This window comes from Artemia franciscana, chromosome 13, assembly GCF_032884065.1.
Source record: "Artemia franciscana chromosome 13, ASM3288406v1, whole genome shotgun sequence".
Taxonomy (NCBI): domain Eukaryota; kingdom Metazoa; phylum Arthropoda; class Branchiopoda; order Anostraca; family Artemiidae; genus Artemia; species Artemia franciscana.
Window position 1 is genome coordinate 40,843,292 of NC_088875.1, and position 23,114 is coordinate 40,866,405.

General features: G+C 36.1%; 1 protein-coding gene across 9 annotated transcripts in view; it reads left to right on the forward strand.

Moving 5' to 3' along the window:
• The window catches only part of LOC136034934 (uncharacterized), a 215,602-nt gene that overhangs the window by 82,399 nt on the left and 110,089 nt on the right, over window positions 1-23,114 (forward strand). For all 9 annotated transcript variants that reach the window (XR_010619299.1, XR_010619300.1, XM_065716462.1 and 6 more), the window contains exons 6-7: window positions 4,177-4,381; window positions 15,407-15,563. Coding sequence is in view for 7 of the 9 variants with exons in the window: in XM_065716462.1 (XP_065572534.1) it covers window positions 4,177-4,381; window positions 15,407-15,563 (362 nt within the window). In the remaining 2 variants the exon portion in view is untranslated. The remainder of the gene's footprint in view (window positions 1-4,176; window positions 4,382-15,406; window positions 15,564-23,114) is intronic.

The window sequence follows — 23,114 nt, forward strand, 5'->3', positions numbered from 1 at the left end:
TGGTACAATTCAAGCACTTTTTCTTTTCGAATAAAAAAATTGCTTCAAATTATATTGCTATTTTTGTATTTATATAGCTCATTTTTTGTTCTGTTTTCCCCACTGAGGCTACTAAATTTTCTTTCTAAGGTCAGAATGACAAAAAAAAATATTTCCATTGAACAGTTACGCACTCTGATAAAACAGTTCGTGGTAACGAACTGTTTTTTTTTCCAGGGGTGATCGTATCGATCCAGTGGTCCTAAAATGTCATGAGAGGACTCATTCTGACGGAAATTAAAAGTTCTAGTGCACTTTTAAGTGATAAAAAAATTGGAGGGCAACTAGGCCCCTTCCAATGCTCATTTTTTCCCAAATTCATCGGATTAAAATTTTAAGATAGTCATTTTGTTCAACATAGTGAAAAAATCTAAATAACTATGTCTTTGAGGACAACTTAATGTAGATGACAACTAAAAACGTTATATTACATATTAGTTGCTAAATTTTGTCTTTTATGAAAGAAGCCGTAGGATAGTAGCAGTAGTTTATTTCTATTTTAACAGATTCATAGTACTTGAAAATAAAATTATATATAGATAAAGGCAGTTAAAAAACTAGCGTAGCTACAAATTATAAGGATTTAGTAATTGATTCGTTATTTCACAAGCATCAACTCTTCTATTAATGATTCAAGCACTTTATCTTTACGAATAAAGAAAAATGATTCAGATTGTATTACTATTTTGTTTTTATATAGCTTATGCTATGTTTTGTTTTTCCCCACTGAGGCTACTAAAATTTTCTTTCTAAGGTCAGAATGACAGAAAACTGTTTCTAATGAACAAGCACTCACTCTGATCAAACAGCTCGTGGTAACGAACTGTTTTTTTTTTGTTTTTTTTTTCAGGGGTGATCGTACCGATCCAATGGTCCTAGAATGTCGAGAGAGGACTCATTCTAACGGATATTAAAAGTTCTAGTTCATTTTTAGGTGATCGAAAATTGGAGGGCAACCAGGCCCCTTCCCACACTCATTTTTTCCCGAACTCATCGGATCCAAATTTCAAGTTAGCCATTTTGTTGAGTATAGTCAAAAATCTAATAACTATGCCTTTGAAGACGAGTTAATCCCCCACAGTCCCAGTGGGAAGGGCTGCAAGTTATGAACTTTGCCGATTGTTTACATATAGTATTGGTTATTGGGAAGTATACAGACGTTTTCAGGGTGGATTTTTTCTGGTGGCGGGGAGGGGCTTACGTGAGAGGATCGTTTCATGGAGGAATTTATTATGGGGGAAGAGAATTTACATGAAAGAGGCGCTGGATTCTCTGGAATTATTTTTAAAAAAATAAAAAATTAAAAAAAACAAGTTTTTTCAACTGAAAGTAAGGATTAACATTATTACTAAAATTGAAGGAAAATTATTATGTATATGAGGGGTTCGTCCCCTCTTTAATACCTCGCTCTTTACACTAAAGTGTTTTTAGCAATTTCATATGAGCTATTTATTCTAATTAAACGGCCTTTGTGATTCAGGGGTTATTCTTAAAGAATTGGAACAAAATTTGTACTTTAGTGTAAACAACGAGGTATTGACGAGGGGGCGAACCCCCTCATATACGTAATAAAAATATACAAATATGGAAGCTTGTTGCGTAAGTTAATTTGTAAGTTACATATATTTATTACTAATAAAAAACGTTATTAAAATAAAATTAGAGGTTCTAGTGGACTTCTTAAGTGACCAAAAAACTGGAGGGCAACTAGGCCCCCTTCCCACCCCTTTATTCTCAAAATCGTCTGATCAAAACTTTGAGAAGCCCGTTCAGCCAAAAAAGGTAAAATTAATATGCAAATTTCGTTTTAATTATTCATGCACGGTGAGCCAAAATCAAAACCTGCATTAATTCAAAAACATTCAGAAATTAAATAGAAAAAAACAAACTTTTTTCAACTGAAAGTAAGGAGCAATATTAAAACTTAGAAGGAAAAATAATTTGTACGCACATGAGGGGTTTCTTAACCTCCTCAATACCTCGCTCTTTACTCTGAAGTATTTTTAGCAATTCCAAAAGAGCTATTTATTCTAAGTAAACGGTCTTTGTGATTCAGGGGTCATTCTTAAAGAATTGGAACAAAATAAAACTTTAGTGTAAAGAGCGAGGTATTGACGAGGAGGAGAACCCCCTCACATACGTAATAAAAATATACGAATATAGAAGTTCGTTGTATAAGTTTATTTTGTAATTTACGTATATTTATTACTAATAAAAAGGATCTTAAATGAAAAGAAAAGTTCTAATGGCCTTTTTAAGTGACAAAAAAAATTGAAGAGCCACTAGGCCATCTCCACCACCCCGTTTTTTCTCATAACCGTCGAATAAAAACTTTGAGAAAGCCATGTATCCAGAAAAAAGTAAAATTGGTGTGCAAATTTCGTTTTAACTATTCATGTACGTTGAGCTGAAATTAAAACCTACATTAATTCAAAAACGTTACGAAATTATGTAAAAAAAACAAGGTTTTTTAACTGAAAGTAAGAAGCGACATAAAAATTAAAACGAACAGAAATTATTCCGTATATGAAAGGGGCTGTCCCCTCCTCAACGCCCCGCTCTTTACGCTAAAGTTGACTCTTTCTCACGACTCTACTTTTTAAAACAATGAAAAAGTTTGACTCTTTGTCACAGTTCTACTTTTAAAACAAAACAAAATTAGTGTAAAGAGCGGGAAATTGAGGAGGGGACAGCCCCTTTCATATACCGAATAATTACTTGTGTGTTTTAAGTTTTAATGTTGCTCCGTTGAAAAAACTTGTTTTCTTTATTTAATTTCTGAACTTTTTGAATTAACGCACGTTTTGATTTTGGCATAACGCATGTTTTTGATTTCTCATAGTTTTGATCGGACGATTTTGATAAAATAAAGGGGTGGTGGAGGAGGCCTAGTTGCCCTCCAATTTCGGTTACTTTAAAATGCAACTAGAATTTTATTTTTTTTACGAAAGTTTTTATTAATAATAAATATATGTAACTTACGAATTAACTTACGCAAAATTAACTTTCTATATTTTTTTATATTTTCATTACGTATATAAGGGGGTTCTCCTCCTCGTCAATACCTCGCTCTTTACACTAAAGCTGTAATTTTGTCCCAATTCTTTAAGAATGACCCCTGAATCACAAAGACCGTAGAATAAATAGTTGATAGTTTAATTACTAAAAATACTTTAGCGTAAAGAGCGAGGCATTGAGGAGGAGACAAACGCCCCTATATACATGATAATTTCTGCTCGTTTTAAGTTTTAATGCTTCTCCTTACTTTCAATTGAAAAAACTTTTTCATATTTATTTTATCACTGTTTTTTAAACAATGCTAGAAAATCCTGCGCCCCCTTCACGGAAATTCTTTTCCCTCATGATAAATTTCTCCATGGAAAGATCCTCCTATTTAATTCCCCCCCTTTAAACCCCCAAAAACCAAAAAAGCCCTCCTGAAAACGTCTCTGCACTTCTCAATAGCCATTACTATACGTAAACAATGGTCAAAGTTTGTAACTTGCAGCCTCTTCCCGGGGACTGAGGGGGATTAAGTCGTCCCCAAAGACATAGTTATTAGGTTTTTCGAGTTTGCTGAATGGAATTGCTATCTCAACATTTTGATCCGGTGACTTTGTGAAAAATAAGCGATTTTATGGGGCCTAGGTACCCTCCAATATTTTTGTTCCCTTAAAAAGGGAACTAGAACTTTTAATTTCCGTTAGAATTCGCCCTCTTGTGACATTTTAGGACCACTAGGTCGAAACGATCAAACTGTTTGACTCCTTACTACAGTTCGTCACCATGAACTGTTTGATGGAAAAGGGATGTTTTACTTATGCAACTCTGTAATACCAGCATAAGTACTAATAGTTGCCAAGCTCATAAAATAATCTTTGTCTTCATCATGAATTCAAATTTATAAATTTTTCCCGGAAAAATGGCGACCTATTTTTTCAAATAATAAAAAGCTTCATTTTATATTTTCTTTGAGAAGATCTTCGATAATCAGCAAAGAATAGCTCTTCTTTCTGCTATAGAAAAATCAATGATTTTTTTTTCATTAGTCACTATGAAATGAAATCCCTCTCTTTTCTGACTAATATCTAGCATGAGCTCTTTAATTTTGTTATGAGTTAGCTTCATATTTTTTAGAAAGGAGAAATCAACTGCTGCACTTTTTCTATCGAAGCCAACTTTTGATCCACAGAATGCTAATCGGATTTGGTCCCAATATTTAAGGCATGAAAAACTGGGAGCTTATATCCGTTCTGAACTATTTTCTGGTGGAAAAAAACCCACAAATTTATATGCAAGATTTAATTGGAATATTGGTCCTTTTGACTTTGATGCCATAGAAGTAAGTGTTTTTATAACAGAAAATATAATAGGCTGCATAGAAAATATTTACTTCGTTAAGCCCCTCCTCCAAGATAAAATCGTGGTTGCGTACCCAACTGAATTTGACTAAATTTATGGACTCTTATACGGTGAAATTATGATATATTATAATGATAGATATATCTTCCTATATATAATAGACAATATTAATAATAATAATAATAATATATTAACATGATTTATTGAGGATCACAGGGTTAAATACTAAGAAGGAAAACGGATGAAAACGCAAAGAAATAAAAGAAACCAATCCTATTACACAGATCAATCGTAAAAACATAAATCAATTCCAATAACAAAAATTAATTGGATTAAATATCTGTAAGTTTCCTTTGGTTGGAGGAGGAGCGTGCGTAACTGTGTTGGCCTCAGGCGGCTTGGTGCTGCAGCGAGTTATTAGTAGTAGTAGTAGTAGTAAGTTTCCCTTATTATTGATATTTTAATTATATCAGTTAAAGCAAAACAGTGTTATTCATACTATATATATATATATATATATATATATATATATATATATATATATATATATATATATATATATATATATATATATATATATATATCCACCTGCTGTCCCATTGCAGTCAACTCTATTCCCACTTTAAGAGCGGTGCCCCTCAAGGAAATCATAGCCTAGTAAACGACACAGTATTCGCAATGGATCATGATTAATGGATAATTCTTCTGGACTTGATCTGTTTTGGCGGATGTTAGCGGACTGAAAAACTTCTTCCTAGCTAGTTTAGCTACTATGGGTTGCCTCCCCGTAGCAGTATAATATTTGTAGGCATGAATATATATTGAGTCGGAGGTAATAGGCTTGGGACTGTCTGTGCAGGATTTTGACTCTTGTTGATAGAAGGGCATCGCCATGTGCTGAAAACCATGTTGTGAGCAAGATAGGCCCAGGATTGCACAAAGCCTCCATGGAGGTCCCAGGGACTTCTTGCTGTCCAAATCTAAGCCAGCTTAAGTGCTTCGGTGTAGACTTCAGAAGATATGTTGACCCCGTCCTGCACTGGTATCCGGGATCATTGCTTTTCCTGAATTCAAAATAATTTCAATGATTGAAAGAAGATGAAAATTAGAACTTGGAATTTTACGACGGTAAAAAATGACTATTGTAGTAACGTTTTGACTGAAAAATTCAGACGATTCGAACTGGAGTTATTAGGAGTTTCAGAAACTTATACCCCAGGGGAAGGAGACGTGAAATTAGGTTATATAGATTTTGTTTACTCAGGAAAGAAGGAGGGTGTACATACACAGGAATTAGTGCTCATGATGAATAAGGAACCTTGCTAAGTCTTGTTTATGCTGAGAAGGTGTTAGAAATAGAATACTAATTGCTCATCTTAAGACTAAAAAGTTCAGGGTATCAGTTATAGTAGTATATGCTCCTATTGAACCGACTGACGGAGATACTAGTAACCCAGATGAATTTTACTTACAGTTGCAGGAGAAAATAGACAGAGTCCCAAGTAGAAATATGGTATTATTACAAGGAGATTTCAACGCGAATGTCGGTAGGAATAGGGATAAATGGTACCTTTGCCTAGGTAAATTTGGTGTAGGAAAAGAAAACAGTAATGACTACAGACTTTTGCAATTTTATAAGTATAACAATCTAGTTATAATCACTACGGTGTTTGGTCATAAAATGGCCCATAAGTTGACATGATACTCACGCGATGGTAAGTCAGTAAACCTTATAGATTATGTTATAGTAAACAGAAGACTGGCAGCAGCAATAAAAGATACTATTGTATATAGGAGTATTGTTTATTGATGTTAAAAGTAAGCATCACCATCTAGGATTAATTTAAAGCTGAAATTTCGGAAGGGTAACTACTTCCCGAGGAGTTATGATATTGGTAGACTCGAATAAACTTCACATCTATCGCGAAATACTCCTGTGAAACAGTCTGGACGGCACCAATTATGAAACTAAAACATAAATACTTAATTACTTAATCCTTAAGCCGGGGCTATGTTGAGAGCTTCTGAGAGACTTCTCCATTTGGGGCAGTCATCAGCAAGGGCCTTTGCAACTGTAGCGGAGTTTCAGCCTGGTCCGAGAATTCCCTAAGCCTTTAATTTCACTGGAATTAGATTCATAAAAATCCGAGCTAGAGTGTCACCGGGCAGCCACAGAAAATGTCAAAACCAGCGAAGTGTCCGCTGGGCAGCCTAGTGAAAAAAGAGTGACCGGTAATTCACACCTCGCATGTGGTTATTGGTCAAAAAGTCTGTTCATCGGATTACTTCAATTCTTCGAAGTCACTTAGATTAAAAATTATCGAGAGGGCGCAAGACAGCTACAGTTGCAGGCCAAATCTCAGCTCCACACTTGTGGATCGAACAGACTGAGGCTCAAAAGATCTTAATCTTGGTAGCTTATTTTATCGTCGAATACTGCTAAACACGCTTCCGCCAACCAGAAACGGTTAAGGCCTTGGTCGAACGGGAAAACAACTCCGTAGCCAATGCATCCGTTCAAAGATATAATAGAGCCAAGGTAAATGAAATGGTAAACCGTTTCAATTTGGTTTCCGTCGATCGAGTAATTGGATTTTTCGTTGTCAGACTTTGGCTGCACTATCATACTTTTGTCTTCTTCCAGTTAATGGATAGAGCGGTCCTTGCACCTTCCTTTTGAATCGTTTTCAGAGCCATGAGTAGCTGTGAATTAGAGCTTGTGACCAGGGCTATATCAATCAGCAAAGTCAAAATCGGTTATAACTCTGCCCTCGTACTTTTCTCCAAAGCTCAGCTTCTGGGTCGTGAATGTCAGAAAATGGTTTATGATACAATTGAATAGCTCAAAAGTAACTGATCCACCTTGCTTAACTCCAGTTCTTATTGAAAAGAATGTGTTGTGTCTACCGATTACTGGCACACACCATTCTTGCTCTAGGTGCATGAACCTGAGCAGGTGGACATATTTGGTTGGAGGTCAGTATTTGAAAGGATATTTAAGTGAGAATCTCGATCAAAGGAGTGAACTCCTTCTTGGAATCTGTTTCTCTTCCACATTGGTAGGATCCCTTCCGTACGCCAGTCTTTCAGGAAAATTTCTGAGTCCCTTATTGTAGTGAATAGCTTTTGGATTCATATCATCATAGCACAGCCACCGGTCTTAAACACCTCCACGGAGATTCTACAGACGCCAAGAGCCTTGAGGTTTCTAAGTACTTCACTGAATTTCAAATTTCTACCACAAAGAACGGTTCAATATCATCAGTAACGAAGTTGCTATGGATCACAGGCTTGGGGATGGCAAGAGGCGCTACGGATAGAGAGAGAGGGGTTCCATTAAGCCCAGACGAGAATCGTTCAGTCAACTTTGAAAGGATGGATACTCTGTCTTAAAGAAGCACCCCTCTAGAAATAATACATTTTCCGTTGACTGAGGATACTGATCAGTGAGGTCACACAAGCGTTTGTACACTGTTCCAGTGTCCTTTTTGAAGACGGCTTCTTGTAGCTCATCTGATTTTGCGTCAAAGAATGACTTGAAATCTCTCTGTATCAGTTTATTAATGACACCGTTGAAACATCGATAGTTCAATATACCTCAATTTTCCCTACCTTTGGAGTGTGCTTACATCTACAAAGTCTTGTGACAGCCATATCTTTTGAATAAGAACTTGTAAGCCCAAAATTATTCTAGCTGTGTCGGTAACTGAAGTTTGACACGAGCACCACAGGACTTCAATATTCAAAAGCTGGAACAGGCTTTCAAAACGGTTCGCTATATTGACTGCGTAAATTTGTTTAATCATATGAGTATCAAGACTATGGATGTATAACATTATAACGTGTTTATCAGCCTTTTGGGATTCCAACTTTAGATAAATTTTTGAAACTACAAGCCAATGATGTGTGTTACCCAGGTCAGCACCCCAAAAGAAGTGGAAATTAGAAACCGACGACCCCCAGCGCTGAGAGCTAATGATACAATCATTCTCTTTATGCATTGAAGCCGTCGTTGCTATGCCAGGTGTACTGGTAAGTTTGAGGTTATTCGAAAGTTTTGTTTTAGATAACAAGCTTGTGAATGCTTCTAAACTGGAGCAGATGGTTTCCATTGTTATCGGTTACGTCTGGGGGAAAAGCTTTCTTCGAGGACTTTCGACATTTCTACGGGATTAATAACAGTAGCGTTAAAATCGGAAGATCCTAAGCAAATCTGTCAAAGTCTTAAGCAGTACGTTGTGAGGAGGGACAGAAGATGTAAGTTGCGTAAGGTCTGCGTGAAACTGGTCCTGAACTTCGGGTATCAGGCCTTGTTTGTCGGTGCATAGCATACAACTATAAAGCGGTTTCCATGACGTTGTTGCTGGTGAGCTGATAGGATACATTCTGATATGGCACTTTGAGATATTTAGAGGGAAAATCCCACACACTCTCCTCCCTCTTTTTATATTTATTGGAAAACTTGACGAAGTCAAGAAGATTTGGGGCCTAAATTCTAATCCCTCTCCTTTTCCTCTATATTTATTGAAATACCTTGGACGTTGGCAATGAAGTTTTGCTCCTCATCCTTCGAGCACCTCCCCCCCTTACAAGAAGGACCCATTGAAAAAAACACATTTATAAGGTGCGATAAGCAAATAAGTCAGTATTTATTTGTGGCGATTTTAAAGCGGATCTTAAAGATAAGACTGCAACGCTTACTCAAACATTATTTTCTTTCCTTCCTATTGGTTTCTTTCATCTGCCAAAATCGAAGCCATTCCCTTATGTGCAGAATTCAGGTTTCAACTCCAACATAGATTTCGTCCTGACGAAGAAACCACAGATACGAGGTAACTGTTGTTAACATTTCAAGTGACATCCTAAAAAGTGATTGCTTAAGCTTGTAGTTTCGACTCAATTATTTTCTACTTTTTCACATGCAAAAGCTGGAGTATTTCCTTAAGCTTACTGGGATTGCCTTCATCCCTTTCTATATCAGACCACATTAGATTCTATGTTGTCAAAAATCTGTATTCCATTTCATCTATTATGTACGTCCATAAACAAGAACACTTGATTTGTATTTTTACTTGGCGGAGTTAGCTCACTTAATTAAGGTCGCTGCTTCTGTGCCCCCTTCTTTTTGATGGTATTCAAGTTGAGTTACGTAAAAAGGGTGGAGTAGAATTTGAGAACTGTAAACATCGACACAAATTCTAGCGTTATATATGGGCCTTCTGCGGCTATCCAAGGTTGGGTAGTTTATTTTAGAGTGTCAAATATACGATGTGTTTTAATAAAAACAGTTTGCCGCAATGGCAACGGTATCAAATCAAATCTGATATATTGCGGGATATTAAAAATAAGCCCAAACTGCTGTGGCTTCATTTATCAATATTGACCTCGTCTTCTACATCTGAGGACAACTTGATGGATCTGAGCTCTTGGGGAAACAATTTCTTCTCCTTATTTTCTGATGATCCATGTTTTCATGACACTACAATTCGATATATGCTTTTGAGTCATTTTGCAAAGTAAGACCAAGCTAGAAACTTCATCACCATCACACCGGAATCTTTTCAGGCACATATTTACCATCTAAAACTAGACAAAGCTTCAGGTTCAGACGACCTGTACCCGAACAGCTGATCTACGGGACTGCAAAATCAATGCAACATCTAGCCATCTTTTTCCGGGTCTGTATGGCCAGCAGCATATTCTTGATGCGCTATTTGAAGGTCTAGTGAAGTGTTTTCTTAAGAGACTAAAATATTTGCGAGTGAAATACACGGGTAGTTACATGTTTAACGATTGAAAATCTTTTTTGGGAAGTTTATTTGTAATGAAATTGGCAGGAAGCGTGATCACGGCGACAACTAATTCGAATTTCGTGAAAGACTTGGCGTGCAAAACACCCATACAACTTCTTTAGCGATTCCTGATAGGCATAGAAAGTCAAAAAAAGTAGTCTCTATGTTTGAAACAATCCAAGTTGGTCCAGCTACAATTTCATCTTCCACTTTTCTTTGGTCTTTAGGCCTTCCATTTGAAACGTCAATTACATCCAAAGAACAGCTTATAATTGATCCCTTGAAAGAAAAACTAAGAAGATTTTACGAGCCCATTGCTCGTAATCAAATCAAATTGGTGAAGTGCCAATTTGATATGAGATCCCATGGTCAGCAATATAACGCGTTTTTATTATCACTTGTCATGTTGTTGATACCCTTTTGGAAACTTTTTCCCGTCTCTCACAAAAAAAAAATCTGATCGTTGCTCTTTGGGTTCTACAAATATTTTCTCTTAATGCGTCTTTGCTATGCCCAAAGCGCAACAACAAATTATCATTATTATTTAAAAAATTATATTACGAATCTTTCTTTTGAAACTGTTAACTTTTTATTAAAAAACGTAAGACAAAGATCGAAAAAACTTCTTGAAAGTAGTCGTTCAGTGTTATTGGGAGAGACTGAATAATGCCTTATTTTCATGTCACGAACCATAACAAAAGGAAGTCTTGAGAAATTGATAGCTTTCAAGGACCAAAATTAGGTTTAGCAGAGTTTCTGTAGATTGTTTTGAATGTCTTTTGTATTTACCTGGTGTTTTCAGCTTTTAAAAGGGACTTGATTTGCAGTCTTTGACCAAATTGAAGTTTTTATTAAAGGGAGGGGCGAAGCTTAAGGGGCTTTCTCCTAAGAAAAATCGAAAAGACTACCAGCAAAATAAATTTAAAATTAATCACTGAGTTGTCGTCAATGTTACTTTGTAAACGAGCAATTGAGTTTGTATGGATGCAAGTATATAATTATGTATTTATTTTTTCCAGAAAATGGCTCCAATTTTTTTTTTAAATTGGTATACTGAGAATTTCTGGCCTGAAAAAAAAAATATCTAGATGGGTCTCGAGTTTGAGCCTTAATTTTCAAAAAAACATTTACCATGTAATTGACATCAAATTGACATCCAAGAGGCATGTAAAATTACACAAGATAAAGAATGACTCCGAACAGCTGAGGCTAAAGGCATGGAAAAAGCATTGACAAGAATCATGTAGAATTGCAAACAAAAATATTGTATATCGAAATCTGTGGTTAGGAGATAAATCAAATTACTTTAGTGTTTGTGAAGGATACAAAGGAAGGAGGAATTAAATCCAAGCCAGAATTTTCTAATTCAATTGAAATTATTTATTTGCAACCCTATGACTTAAAACTTGAGAATAACACGATATTTAAACTAATGCGGGGTTCAGATCTTTCAGAGGTTACAACCCTGGTTGATAATCTACTGGATGTAATCTACTCAAAAATAGCGAGAACGCTGGAAAAGAAGTTTATCTTATACCTACGACTTCATGCGAACTTAAATAAGATGATTGATAAACACGAACAGAATAAGAAAAATATTAGAGAAACATTTCTGAGGTATTGACGAATCAAAATAAACCCCGGTGAAAATCACATTGAATTGCAAACGAAAATGTTGCATGACGAAATATGTAGTTATCAAAATTACAGTGGAATGAAGCATCGTGTTATTTTAGAATCAGTAAAGGACAAACAGGAAAGAGGAATTGAGTTCACTCCAGAATTTTTTTTATTGAATTGTAATTGCTGATTGCCACCATACGACATAATACGTAACTTCCTGCGAAATTATACGAGATAATCGATGAATCCGAACAGCTAAAGTAAAAGGTATGAAAAAAAGTCTTAGGTAATGATGAACGAAAATGAGACACGATGAAAATTACATTGAATTGCAAACGAAAATTCTACACAATGAATTCTGCGGTTAGAAAACGATTCAAAATCACGATAGACTGAGTACATGTGTCATTTTGGCGTCAATGAAGGATACAGGAAGGGGGAATTGAAGTCACGCCAGAAATTCTCAATTAGAAGGAAATTTCTGATCTCCCACCCTATGACTTAATACTAAGAACAACACGATAATTATAATATAGGTGATTTAGATATTTTAGATTATATATGAAATGGAACATACCTCGTTATTACTGAATTATATAATAGCATATTCATAGGAAAAGTATAATTACTGGAGAAAAGCTAACATGAAATTTTTTACAAAATAATGACGAATCAGAATAGCTAAAGCAAAAGGCGCGGAAAGAATGTACTAGGTAATGATGAACAAAAATGAAACTCGACAAAATTACATTGCATTACAAACAAAAATTCTTCTCAACGAATTCTGCGGTTAGAAAAAAATTCAAAATTACGAACGAATAAAGAAAAAATAAAATAAATACGTGTCATTTTGGCGTCAATGAAGGATGAACAGGAAAGAGCAATTGAATTCACGCGAAAATTTTTTAATTAGAAGGAAATTGCTGATCTACCACCCTATGACTTACTAAGAATAACGCAATAATTTTACTATTACGTGATTTAGATATTTTAGATTGTATATGAAATGGAACATCCCGTTGTTACTGAGTTACAATATAACGTAATAATAGCAAAAGTATAATTACTGGAGAAAATCTAAAATGAATTTTTTTTATCTATGACGTCACGTAAAATTATACAAAATAATGATGAATCCGAACTACTAAAGATAAAAGGCGTGGACAGAATGTCTTAGGTAATGAGTAACGGCAAGGTAAAACTAAAGAATAAAACTCGAATTATGCAACTGCTTCATATATTTCAGAAGGTATATGAAATGGAAAATACCTGGTTGTTATTTAATTATAGAACAACGTTAAAATGGAAAACAATAATTACTGTGGAAAAGCTGGGGAAGAAAGTTTTGTTGAATCAATCCTAAAAGCTAAAGAAAAAGGCATGAAAAAAGTGTCTGAGGTAATGATGAGCGAAAATGAAACAGAACGGTAATTAGATTGAATTACAAAGGAAATGCTGCATAACGAAATATGCGTTTAGAATACAATCTGCGATTAGAAGGGAAACAATAGACTTACAACAAATCCGCGGTGAATACAAATCACACAAACTGCAGTAGTATGTGAAGGATAAACAGGAATGAGGAATTTAATTCACGCCATAATTTCTTAATTTAATTGAAATTGCAGATTTGCCACATCATGAGTAAAAACTTAAGAATAACACGGTAATTATGCATAAGCATAATTTCAGTCACATATATAAAAGCCTGCTTGTGCCGAGTATTGCGAAATGGAGAGTTCAGTGTTTTAAAATCTTGTGACTCAAAAATTTTTCTTTTTTGTACAGAATTAAAACTTTATACAAAAGAACTATTGATGTTTTGCATTAGCTCAGAGTTTGACATAGCAGCAAAGGGTAAACAAGCCGAAATTAACCCTATACAGGCCACTATAAGAAAAAATACCAGGAAAATCTCCAACGCTTCCTATGTGATCTCTATGCCAGACTATTGACAAAAAAAAATTTTTTGCATGATTTATTTAAAATTGTCAATTTTACACCACGTGGCCATTGTCCAGTAGAGGCAACAAGTCTTCATCAGGATTATCGATAAGATCTTCTTGAGACAGGAAGTCTGGATCAGCGTCATTATCATCGTCAGAAAAGTCCGACAAAATGTCTCCTGGAATGTCAAAATATACTTGGTGGCCTATTCTGCGTCAATTCGGCGATATTGAGCTCGTTTTCTTAGTCTGTCGTAAGATTCCGCCTTCTAGAAAAAAAAAATTAGTTAACCTCTAAAATATAATATAGATTATTCCTATGGATACGCTGGTCTATAATAGTAACAACCACAAGCCTAAGACAAACAATATGTTTTTTATTATCGCACAAGCATTTTTGGTACGCATTATTCGTTTCACAATTTTGAGCAACGATCGTCCGATGTTGTATTTTTACAACATGAGAAAATGTATTTTGCTACTGATCCAAATACTTGCATGCTTCTTGAATTTCAACTACAGTAACTCTAAATTGTATATATTTTATACACATATGACATACAAGGAATCTCCCACCTTTTCATTTTATTTCCAGTTTCTAGCTCAGAAATTGCCTACCTTTTCATTAGCTTTGCTTATCCTTTAGTTTGGTGACTCACTCTTTAGGCCACGCGTCACACAGCAGCTCCCCGAAGGCACCAATTGACTGCCATCTTTTAGCATTATCGAAAGATGTTCTACGGATGAAGGAAGGCAGATTACCGAAGATTGTCCTTTTTGGCCAACCGTCTGGGGCTACAAGGAAAGCAGGTCGTCCTTGTCTGGGTTGGGATGATGTTATAAATAAAGATTTAAAGGAAATGGGAACTTCCTCGGAGGGTGTAAAGAGGGAGGCTTTAAATAGATTTGGTTGGAGGAGGAGCGTACGTAGCTGTGTTGGCCTCAGGCGGCTTGGTGCTGCAGTGAGTTATTAGTAGTAGTAATAATAGTAGTAGTATATGAGAGGGGCTATTCGCATCTCAACGCCCCGCTCTTTACGCTAAAGTTTGACTCTTTCTCTCAACTCTACTTTCTAAACAGAAAAAATAACCAGGTTGCATACCTGTAACAAATGTTGTGACTAAAAAAAAGTCTCAAACTTTTTACAGGCCTAGATTTTCATCCTAAAGAACCAACTAGGTTTGTCTTTCTTTAATTGCTCAATATTCGACATAGCAACAATTGGAAAATACAACAAAAAGTAAAAAAGAGGGATTATTTGGCTTCTATTTCTGACATACGTTTAAGCAATAAAGTGTTTAGCTTATTCAACCAAGGGAATTAAAGCACGGTTTTTAATCCGGAAGTATATAACTGTAGTGACTCTTTTTCTTTTCAGTTTTCATTATTATCCTGGTTATTATCCGACAACCAGACATTCGAATCCCTGGCGAATTCTATGTTTTTTTGTAACAAGATCTAATAAATTCAGAGTTCCTTTTTTGCCCCAAAGAAAATATTCTTTTGTCTTTTATCTGAAGGAAAATCTTTTATAATGAATCCTTTCACTAGACTGTTTCCTTCCAGCAAATTCCATTTTATATCACCTTTTCCTAGACACATATAACTTTATTGACCTATATCGGGTTATATTTTTTTTTACAGATCGAGACATCTTTTATTGGAGATATGGAAGATTTTTTGCTCAATTTAAGCAATCCAAAAAATGGAAACAAGGAAATATATGTTCACGCTACTCTTATGGAATCCATCGAAAGTGTTTTTTCTACTTCATTTCAAGATGTGGGAAAATTTTTCAGAGGTAATTGGAATTTTTTCTTTGAGATTAAGTTGATACCTTTCCAACAGATGCCACCTAGGAGGGCCAGGGGTGGTCACGCCCTTTTTTGAAAGAGAATCCATTTAAAAATGGATCAAAGTAGAAAAATAAGAAATACTTCAAATCAAATCAGGGTAAAACCCAACTATTCGTGGTCATTGACCCCCCTCCCCTTGTGAACATTTTCCGCTAGTTCTCTTTGCTAATGTCAATTTGGTACGTTTAAAAAAGAATTATATTTTTTTTAGGCAAGTAGGAAACTTCTGTCGATACATAAACAAATTGAAATGAAAACTAGGTTTTGTAGAATTTAAAGGATATTATGCTAGAGTTTGATTTACTTAGTTTCTTGTTCTCTGTCACCATGCTGGATATTGTTTAGAAATTTATTAAACCCGATCTGCACTTTAGAGTTGTAAGTTCCTTTGGTATTTTCTTTTCAATAGGTTTTTTTGTTACGTGTTTATTTTGCAGTGTTATTTGTTATGTGCTTCTTTTAAATATGCACAATCGAAACTTATAACGAAACGAAATTATCATCAGTGAATAAATAAAATACAAAACCATCAGAAATTAAAACGAGCAATCATATCAAATACAATGAAACAGATATTGTACTGATAATTTTTACCATTTATTTTTTTTTCAGTTGCGATTGTTTAGAACCTGGTCATAGAGTACCGAGAGAAGGCTGCTTTGACAAGAAAATGTTATTTAATATCTAAATGTTTTTAATTAAATGTAAAAAAAATTAGAATAAAAGTAAATACTGAAACTAAAATTCAAAATAAACAGCAAGTACAATGTATATAAAGGGGCTGCCCTCTTCCCAACCCCTTACTCTTTATGTTAAATTCTATAGTGCTTTGAAGGTAGTTTTTATTCCAATTAAATGACCCTTGTGCTTGAGCAGCCTTTCATAAGGAACTGGGGGAAAAAATTAAACTTTAGCCTAAAGAGCTTGGGGTTGAGGAGGGGACAGTCCGTCGAATATATCGAATAATGTCTCCGTTTTAGTTTTTAATGTCGCTTTTTGCTTCTATTAAGAAAAACGTATGAAATTTTCTTTGCGAGTTTAATATCAGACCATGGGATACCCCAAATTCGATGAGGACTACTGTTCCTTTAAATAAAAATTTTTAAATCAAAATTCAGCTTTTGCACAGAAAAGCTTTGGGAAAAGAGCTCTTTTAGAGTATATGCTTTTCAAAATGAAGTATAATCATCGAAATCAACAATGATCTTCGCAATATATATGAATATATTAAATACCCAGTCATCTGAATATTCGTTTGCTTCACCAGAAAAAGGAGAAATTTTGAGCCTTTATGGTTTTCACAAGTTTTGAATTTTATTGCATAGTTTTCATGTCGATTGCACCTTTTTCAGCTGGAATTTATTTCCTATATCTAAAATGTTTTTAAAATTCATATGTTCTCCTTACTTACACTTACTTACTCCTTACTTACAGTTTATTACTACGGGCTGTTTAATCCAAAGTGCTCTTAAAAGTGATGGAAGATTATTACTCCCCCTTCAACCAGCGTTTTCTTATGCTCAAGTTTAATATTTGTAAGACCGTACTTCGAGAATGACAATCATCCCCGAGACAAAGGTACTCCTCCTAATGTCAATTAGAAGAGGGGTCAGAAAAATCCAAAATTAAATATAGACTCATCATTTCCATGGTTTTGGAGGCAAATTTTTGGATTTTTTCAAATTTAGGGATGCTCCAATGAATGCTGGTAAGGGAAGATACCCCGGGGAAACAAAAAGCCATTAAAAATTGCATATAAATGGGATTTGGAGATATATTACAATCATGAGAATATGACCGTCACCAAGAATTATTATTTGGCAATTATCATGAATGAAGTTGAAACCTCCAAAATTCATTTTTATGGCCGAATGTCCAACTTTTCATGAGAAATCCTTTAGATCAACTTGGGGGCTGATCTAACCATAAACATTTATTTTGAAGAAGACGTTTAGACCAATCATTTAGTATTAACGCTGAGGTGCTGATGGCTCCTCTCATACCATAGAAATAGTTTTAAAGCGAAATTAAACGTCACACTCATGCACAAGGAGGTAAAGAACTGATTGTATCTCCCCACAGAAATGCTTGTCAAATGAGCTGCTCTTAAACAAATCAGATTTTCCCCCTCCCCTAGATTTTTCATTCTTTAAAATTAAGTTTGATCAGTTTGTCAATGCCTCAAGAACAAATAATACTACTGCTACTAACAAATCACTGCAACAACAAGCCACACGAGGCTAACACAACTGCGGACGCTCCTCTTCCATCCCAAGCTGTAATATTTTTAATCAACCAGTTTTATTTGCCTTGTCATCTTGACAAAGGCTGAGCTTTAAAAGCAAAAATTACTGAGCTTTAAAAGCTAACTTGAATTCTTTTTCAACAAAATTAAAGGAAAAAGAAAATTTTGTAAGTTATTGTTATAATTCAGAAAACAACACTAAATCTAACTTGAATATATTTTTAACCTAATTTTAAAATGATGGAACATTTTGCATTGTTATTTTTTTTAACCGTACCTTAAACCTTAGTTCCTCCAGAGCCATCGGTGGCGCATAGGGCGTCGACAAGGCCGCTCCATTCGTCCCGCATTAATGCTGCAGTGATGACGTCTTCCCATTCAGGCAGTAGTGAGGTATCAGCCGTCCTTATATCTCGATCATACTACTACTACTAATAATAATAACTCACTGCAGTACCAAGCCGCCTGAGGCCAACACAGCTACCCACGCTCTTCCTCCAATTCCTTTCCCATTTCCTTTAAATCTTTATTTATGACATCCTCCCAACTCAGACGAGGACAACCTGATTTCCGTGTAGCCCCAAATGGTTGGCCGAATAGGACAATCTTCGGCAATCTGTCATCCTTCATCTGCTTTCCATCTGCTTCCGGAGCGCCCATGCTTCAGAGCCATATTTGACCACTGTCATCGCTGTAGCTTGAAATAATCTAATCTTGGTTTGCATACTTATCTTTCCATTCTTCCGAATATTTTTTTAACTGAGAAAAAATACCCTGAGCCTTAGCTATTCTACTTTTAACATCTTCACTGCTCCCACCGTCTTTACTAATAATACTACCAAGGTAAGCGAAGCTGCCAACCTGATCAATCTTTTCGTTACCCAACGTCACCTTTTCATCTTCACTTATTCCTAGCCTCAGTGACTTAGTCATCTTAACATTAATTTTCAAGCCTGCTCTATCACCGTGAACTCGCAAAACCTCTAAAAACTCATTCATTTTGCTCAAACTTTCATCTAATATTCTTAAATCATCAGCATAATCTAAGTCCAGGAGCGTTTTTCCTCCCCATTTGATTCCGTGGTCTCCAATTGCCTTTCCTGTACTCCTTAAGACGAAGTCCATCAAAATGATCCATATAAAGGGGGATAGAACACAACCCTGCTTTACTCCTGATTTAATACGAAACCAGCTGATAACCTCATTTCCTACCTTAACCGCAGCAGTATTATTCTCGCAGATAGCACAAATCACTTTAATGTATTTTTTTGGTATACCATGTATACCTTTGCTAACGCTCTTCTATCAACAGAATCGAACGCTTGCTCATAATCAATAAAACTGAGGACCAAAGGTGTTTGTCAAAGAAGGGACTTCTCAATTATTAAACTAAGAGTGAAAACATGGTCAATACATTCTCTACCTTTTTTAAAACCACACTGTTCTTCCCTGAAAACTTTGTCAATAGCAACTCTCAGTCTAAAAAGTATCATATTACCAAGTAATTTGCTACCTACAAAGACAAGACTAATGCTTCGATAATTACGACACTTACTCTTGTCACCTCTCTTATACATTGGTTTAATTAACGTTTTCCTAAAATCATTAGGTTTTTTCCCCTTTTTATGGCACTTGGTATTAACCAAGTGACATATAGTAATCGCCAATTCTGTCGGTCTGTCGGTCTGTCTGTCGGTCCCGGTTTTCCTACTTTAGGCAAATCGGGAAAATAGTCATTTTCCCGATTTGACCATCTGGGGGGAGTGGGGGGGGGGCGGTTAATTCGCAAACAATAGAAAAAATGAAGTATTTTTAACTTATGAGCGGGTGATTGGATCTTAATGAAATTTGATGTTTGGAATAATATTGTGGATCTGATGACATTGGGAGGCGTTGGAGGGGGGAAACCTAAAGTCCCGGTTTTGCTACTTTAGGCACTTCCAGGTAAGCTAGGACGATGAAATTTGGCAAGCATATCAGGGACCGGACCAGATTAAATTAGAAAACGTCATTTTCCCGATTTGACCATCTGGGAGGGGGGGAGTGGGGGGCCGGTTAATTCGCAAAAAATAGAAAAAATGAAGTATTTTTAACTTATGAGCGGGTAATTGGATCTTAATGAAATTTGATGTTTGGAATGATATTGTGTCTCAGAGCTCTTATTTTAGATTCCGACCGGATCTGATGACATTGGGAGGCGTTGGAGGGGGGAAACCTAAAGTCCCGGTTTTGCTACTTTAGGCACTTCCAGGTAAGCTAGGACGATGAAATTTGGCTAGTGTATCAGGGACCAGACCAGATTAAATTAAAAATAGTCGTTTTCCCGATTTGACCATCTGGAGGGGGGAGTGGGGGGCCGGTTAATTCGGAAAAAATAGAAAAAATGAAGTATTTTTAACTTATGAGCGGGTGATTGGATCTTAATGAAATTTGATGTTTAGAATGATATTGTGTCTCAGAGCTTTTTTTTTAAATCCCGACCGGATCTGATGACATTGGGGGGAGTTGGTGGGGGGGAAACCTAAAATCTTGGAAAACACTTAGAGTGAAGGGATCGGGATGAGACTTGATCGGAAAAATAAGCGCAAGTCCCAGATACATGATTGACATAATCGGAACTGATTCGCTCTCTTTGGGGTAGTTGGGGGGGGTAGTAATTCTTAAAAATTAGAAAAAATGAGGTATTTTCAACTTACGAACGGGTGATCGGATCTCAATGAAATTTGATGTTTAGAAGGATAGCGTGTCTTAGAGCTCTTATTTTAAATCCCGACCGGATCTGGTGACGGGGGCGGGGAGTTGGGAGGGGGAAACCAAAACCTGGAAAACACTTAGAGTGGAGGGATCGGGATAAAACATGGTGGGAAAAATAAACACAAGTCCTAGATAGATGATTGACATAAACGGAACGGATCCGCTCTCTTTGGGGTAGTTGGGGGGGGGGGGTATTTCTGAAAAATTAAAAAAATGAGGTATTTTTAACTTACGAACGGGTGATCGGATCTCAATGAAATTTGATATTTAGAAGGATATCGTGGCTCAGAGCTCTTATTTTAAACCCGACTGGATCTGGTGACATTAGGGGGGAGTTGGGAGGGGGAAACCTAAAACTTGGAAAACACTTAGAGTGGAGGGATCGGATGAAACTTGGTGGAAAAACACGAGTCCTAGATACATGATTGACATAATCAGAACGGATCCACTCTCTTTAGGGTAGTTGGGGGGGGGGGGTTAATTCTGAAAAATAAAAAAAAAATTAGGTATTTTTAACTTATGAACGGGTGATTGGATCTCCATGAAATTTGATATTTAGAAGGATGTCGTGTTTTAAAGCTCTTATTTTAAATCCTTACCGGATCTGGTGACATTGGGGGAAGTCTTGGGTGGGGAAACCTAAAATGATGGAAAACGCTTAGATTGGAGGGATTGGGATGAAGCTTGGTTGGGAAAATAAGCAGAAGTCTTGCATACGTGATTTACATAATTGGAACGGATCCGCTCAATTGGGAGGGGGGGGTAATTCTGAAAAATAAGAAAAAATGACGTATTTTTAACTTACGAAGGAGTGATCGGATCTTCATGAAACTTCATATTTAGAAGGACCTCGTAACTCAGATATCTTATTTTAAATCTCAACCGGATCAAGCGTAACTGGGGGGGGGGCAGCTGGGGGGCTGGAAATCTTAGAAAATACTTAAAGCGGTGAGATCAGGATGAAACTGGATGGGGAGAATAGAAACCTGTCTAAGATACGTGACTGACATAACTGGACCGGATCTGCTCTCTTTGGTGGAATTGGGGGGGGGGGGGGGGTAATTTTGAAAATTGAGGTATTTGTAATTTACGAAAGGGTGACCAGATCTTAATGAAATTTTATATTTAAAAGGATCTTGTGCTTAAAATTCTAATTTCAAATTCCGACCAGATCCTGTGACATTTGGGGGAGTTGAGGGGGAAGCTGGAATTCTTGGAAAACATTAAAATTGGGGTATTTTTATCTTACGAATAGATGATCGGATAGTAATGAAATTTGATTTTTAGAAGGGATTCATGTCTCAGAGCTCTTATTTCGAATCCCGACCAGATCTTTTGACATTGGGGGGAGTTGGAGGGGGAAATCTTGGAAAAACACTTGGAGTAGAGGAATCGGGATGAAGCTTGGTGGATAGAATAAACAAATGCCCTTGATACGTGATTGACAGAATCGTACTGGATTCGCTCACTTTGGGGGAGCTGGGGGGGAGGGGTTCATTGATTTGGCGAGTTCGGTGCTTCTGGACGTGCTAGGACGATTAAAATTGGTAGGCGTGTCAGGGAGCTGCACAATTTGACTTGATAAAGTCGTTTTCCCAGATTCGACCATCTGGGGCTAAAGGGAGAGGAAAATTTAGAAAAAAATTAGGTATTTATAACTTACGAGTGGGTGATCTGATCCTAATGAATTTTGATATTTAGAAGGACATCGTAACTCAGAGCTCTTATTTTAAATCCTGACCGGCATTAAGCCTCTTATTTTCCTTTCTAAATCAATCTATTAATTCATAGAATTTTGTTAGAGCTCATACCATATAATCTCTTGGCTCTTAGCTCTTCTCGCCTCGTCACAAGTGCCATATGAGCTCTTAGCTCTTGTTCAAAAATCATATTCATAATCTTCAGTAGCTTATTCCTAACCTCAGACCCACCATATTTAAGAACTCATTTATCACACTATCAGCACCTGGAGCTTTATTATTTTTTAATCCTTTTAGTACTGTTGCTAATTCTTCCTCACAAAACAAATCTTATTTCACAGCCAAGGTATCACAAACTTTTTCATTTTCATCTATATCTTTTCCTGCAACTGTATCTCGGTTTAACGCATTCTCAAAATGTTCCGCCCATCTTTCTTTAACTTTTTCTTTGTCACGAATTGTGGTTTCATTCCTATCTTTAACTGGGACTAGTCCGGATCGACTACTCCCTTTCAATTTATTAACATGCCAGTATAATAATTTACTATTATGCTGTCTAGCTGCATCTTCCAGATCCTCAGCAATTTTATCCATGGCCTCCACTTCACATCTCCTTTGTTCATATTTTAATGCTTTCTCCACTTTCTTTACATTCCTTTTGTTTTCATACGACCTATCACTGAGATAATTTCTGTACGAACCCTTTCTACTCTCTATTAAACATATCTCGATCATATGTTCGTCTCAGTATATTTTTGGGGCAGTTTCGCTTTCTTCTACCGTCTGGCTTCCATTCA